The 4,185-nt window shown below is 40.7% G+C and overlaps 1 protein-coding gene across 1 annotated transcript; it reads left to right on the top strand.

Annotated features, from left to right (window-relative positions):
- Positions 1-24: 24 nt before the first annotated feature.
- LOC125531089 lies at positions 25-3,212 on the top strand (the record flags this gene model as incomplete). Its single annotated transcript, XM_048695496.1, is given in 3 exon segments — positions 25-266; positions 2,757-2,878; positions 2,978-3,212. Coding segments are annotated over 3 exon segments (475 nt in total), but the record flags the coding sequence as incomplete, so codon positions are not given.
- Positions 3,213-4,185: the final 973 nt, after the last annotated feature.

Genomic DNA, 4,185 nt, shown 5'->3' with positions numbered 1-4,185 from the left:
CGCTTCCGCCGCGCCGGGTGCGCCCGCCGCCGCCGCCGCCGCAGAGGCCGGCGGCCACGTGCCGAGCTGGGACGCGGAGGGCAGCGTCGTGAAGAACTACTCCGCTTTCGGGGTCGTCGCCAACCCCAACCTGCTCGGCGCCCACTCCCGCGGCACGCGAGGCCTCGTCCAGAGCGCCTCGCTGCAGGCGCCCGACGTCGACGCCTTGCGGGCCCCCGTCGACGAGTTCGGCCCCGTCGACACCGGCAGTGACCTCGAGTGCGACGGTCAGTCTCCCGTCCCTTCTCCCCGTCTGATAAACTTGGACCGGCTCACGAGCTGGTGAATTTATGTTTTATGCCCAGTTTCTTCAGGACATGTCGCTAATTTGGTTATACTGATGGGAATCTTAGGTGCCGTATTAATTAGTTTTGGTGAATGTGCGAATTTGGTGGATCAATTGGCATGGCATAATGCGATTTGTCAATCACATGTGTTGATTTAGCTCTTATTTTTTGTTGTTCATTTATGTTTGGGCATATGCAGATGGTTTGCCTCTAGACGTGATTTCCTTTGTGCTGTGAGTAATCCGTTGAGCTGCCAGAGCAATGAAATGAACAGTGTGTAAACCAAGTCCGTCCAACACATTTCTCATCCAAGTTTTAGGTTCGCTGGTTTGCTTGGAGATGTTTGTGTAAAATCTTTCTTTTACCCTTGGTATAACTTGGAGTTTCTCATCGAAGTTGTAGGTTCGATGGTTTGCTTGGAGATGTTTGTGTTCAATCTTTCTTTTACTCCTGACATAACTTGGAGTTTTGATAAATATTAATTTGTTCTCCAACAGTATGCTTCCAACGGAATGTTTTTTTCTTTTGCTGAAATAGCAGTAAAGGTCATGGTAGTAGCTGTTTTATGGACAAAAGAGAAATTCACCTGGCTTTTGACTTACATAATTTGTGATATGTTATCAGTCATGTTGTTGGATCAAGAATTGATACTATGGTTAGCATACTATCTATCAAATTTTCAAAAGAAGAAATTACTACTTTGTGAAGACACAATATATTCAAATATAATTTGAATTGGAACTGCTTTCAACAGCTCCTAGATTTGGGTTTCTGTTTCAATTTCTTATTCATAGTATATTCTGAGCTTTATGCTTAAGTGTTGGTGTCATTTGAGGAAATTTATATAGAAAGATGCAAGGTATTACGGCAGTAAACAGTTTGCTGTGGCTGGCAATACAAACACTGCTTCTAAAGTTCAGGAAGCAGCGGAAGCTCAGTAGCTGCAGTAGTTGGTTTCTGATTCAACTTAGTACTGGGGTATGTGAGGAAGAACAGAGTTGTAGTCAACAAGTTAGAAGTCATATGCTCCTACAGTATAAACTAAGTGATCTTGGATCACATCCTTCCGGCTCAGAAAATATTTTTACTTCTTCCTAAAAAAACAGAACATTTACACATGAAGATGGCTGAACAATTATATTCTGATTTCAGGTTCCATGCTTGTTTTTTGAATTCTAGCCTGTGCAGAAGTATGCAACTAATTGAGAGTTTCAAAAGATACATTTTTGGGCTCCTCAGTCTTGTATGTTTTATGCAGACCACTGATCAATACATTTTCTCAAGAAAGTATGCTGATACATAATTCATTCTAATATCTACATCCCAGATTTATTTCTGGGATTATTTAGTTTTGTAGGCCCTTATTTGAATTTTTGAAAATTCAGAGGGCACATGTGCTCTGATGCAAGAAATCTTTCTCCTAGTTAGTTAACTGCAAAAAGAGAAGAGGCCTTTTGAGTAAGCAATAATACTACTGTTTCCTCATCTTGGTTTTCTCATCCATCCTCGCTACTCAAAGCATGCATCATCTTGCGCCACTGTCTTCTCAGAACATCCCATACACTCGGTAGCTTACTGTCGCATAGAGTGTAACAATTGGCATGATGGCAAGTTCTCCAAAAGATTAACATGATTTTGAAAGAAAAACCATTGCCCAATGGTAACAGCAGGATAAGTCCCATCAATCAAGAAACAAAAAACACTCAACTGGTGCTCCATTTTTTTATAAAAAATTATGGTTCCCTTAGATGTTCCAAAGCCACAGAATACTAAAAATCCAAGTCACAATTGTGTTTGTTTTCAAAAATTGAGTACGCTGTGAAAGACAAGGCCTGTCAAGTTTTTTTCCTGGTGAGATGGTTTGTTAATATCCAAGCCCCAGCAAGTATTGATATTAGTGTATACTTAAGACCAATTGAAATGCACTGCTTTTAGCATGCTCTCTGAAGGCTATGAAATGCTTATTTTGAATGTTCTATTTGACAATAAGTCTTTACATATTTAAAAGAAGTTCTCTTTCTTTTCTGCCGCCAATATCAAAAGATAATGTCCTAAGAAGCTATGAAATGTACCTAGCAATGTTCTGTCATGGCAATAGCTTTGTTATGACAGCAAGACATTATGTTATCAACTCGATGGATTAATACAGTGAGTTCTTGCTTGGCTAGCAGGACATTTTGTTTGTTACTCAATGGATATAATTTTTTGTGTTCTTTGTTTAGCACCTGAGGTAAATTTATTTATTGTCATAGTATAGTAATTAAAATGTTACTGTTATATTTCTTTGAGTTGTTTCATCGCATAAGAGGGCATATGTTACGGTGCATATATTTGTATTTCAGTTTACAAACAGTATTACGTATATTGTAGACAGTAAGAGTGATGATGTACTTGTGTACGATCTCATAGAATTTATTCTATGCAATGTAGATCTAAAATCTGCACTTGGGAAGAAAAGGAGGGATGGCAAATCTGCACCTTTGGAGCCACTGACTAAAATTCAACGACTATGTATTGGCAGATTAATAGAGAAGTATGGTGACAACTACAAGGTATAACACAATTTTCGAATATGTTATTTTGTCGAGCATATGTTTAACAAATATGTAGATTCTGAAAACGTAGACTAAAGAGAAGCACCGTGTTTGCAGGCCATGTTCATGGATACCAAACTGAACTCAATGCAGCACTCAGTGGGTACATTAAAAAAGCTCTGTGAAAGATACCATGTTGGTGGCAAGACCATCCTCTATCCAATGTAGCGTCGTATGAATCTAGATTTCACTTTCTGCCTGTACCCTATTTCTCCCACTAAATGGGACATGCAAATTTTGCCTGTGAACGATGTAACTTTGATGGCTACAATATAAGAATGTTTTTGTTTTATGTTGGAAGTTCCAACTCATTATAATTGTGCTGGGACTTACAACAACCTGCCCCTTCATATTCTCTTGCGCAAGAGTTACAGGTTAGAGATAATATGATATACCAGTGGCAACTCTTGAGATACTCGATGGCATTACAAAAGTAAAAAAGAATGCTAGTGAAAGCTCTATATGTATACTGATAATCAGTATTCACACTATTCAGTTCATCCATAATTCACAAGTAGCATTTGGTTATATACCTTCGTCTAGGTAAGCAATAACCATGCAACACCAAGTTCACACATGCTTCTCATTCCTTTTTGAATAGTTTGGATTGCTTACCACATGTGTCATGCTTCCCATCCCTTTCTAATTTTCTACCATCTAATGCACATCATTTGTTTTGTTCTCTCTCAGCAGGAGTGCATGACACAACAGATTTAGTCTAAAAAAGATGAGTATACATCTACAAATACACATCAACATAGCAAGAGCAAATAATCAGCGATTCAACCGTATATAAAAGTAACTATTATCATCAGCCTATATGATCTAATAAGGCGAGGGATTGTAACCATGTTAGGCAGATTGTGCAATACAAAAAAATAATGGCTATAGTTAGGGCATCTCCAAAGCGGACCCTCAAATCGCTCACAACTGTCCGGACTGCACGGTCCGGACCACGAAAACCATCCAACACCTGTATCGGTCCGTCGAGTGGCCTGGACGTACTTTTTCGGCAAACACGAGACAAAGTGGGGAGGGGGGGGGGGCTTTGCTGGAGTCCGACTAGGCCATCACCTCCAACGGTACACCCGGGCTCCATGCCGCTTCTCCTTGTCCGGCTCGTCCGACGAGGAGGACTACACGCATGAGAAGGCGATGATGTAGGCGGTGCTTGCAGACGCGAAGCGTGCGGAGGAGCATGCTCTCAATTTCAAGGGATCGATCAAGGGTCATCGAGTGCTCAATAACAACCGGCGCACGACCAT

This window comes from Triticum urartu, unplaced genomic scaffold (genome assembly GCF_003073215.2).
Source record: "Triticum urartu cultivar G1812 unplaced genomic scaffold, Tu2.1 TuUngrouped_contig_6787, whole genome shotgun sequence".
In the NCBI taxonomy this organism is placed as follows: Eukaryota; Viridiplantae; Streptophyta; class Magnoliopsida; order Poales; family Poaceae; genus Triticum; species Triticum urartu.
The sequence above is the reverse complement of the archived record's forward strand: the minus strand, read 5'-3'. Positions and strand labels throughout refer to the sequence as shown.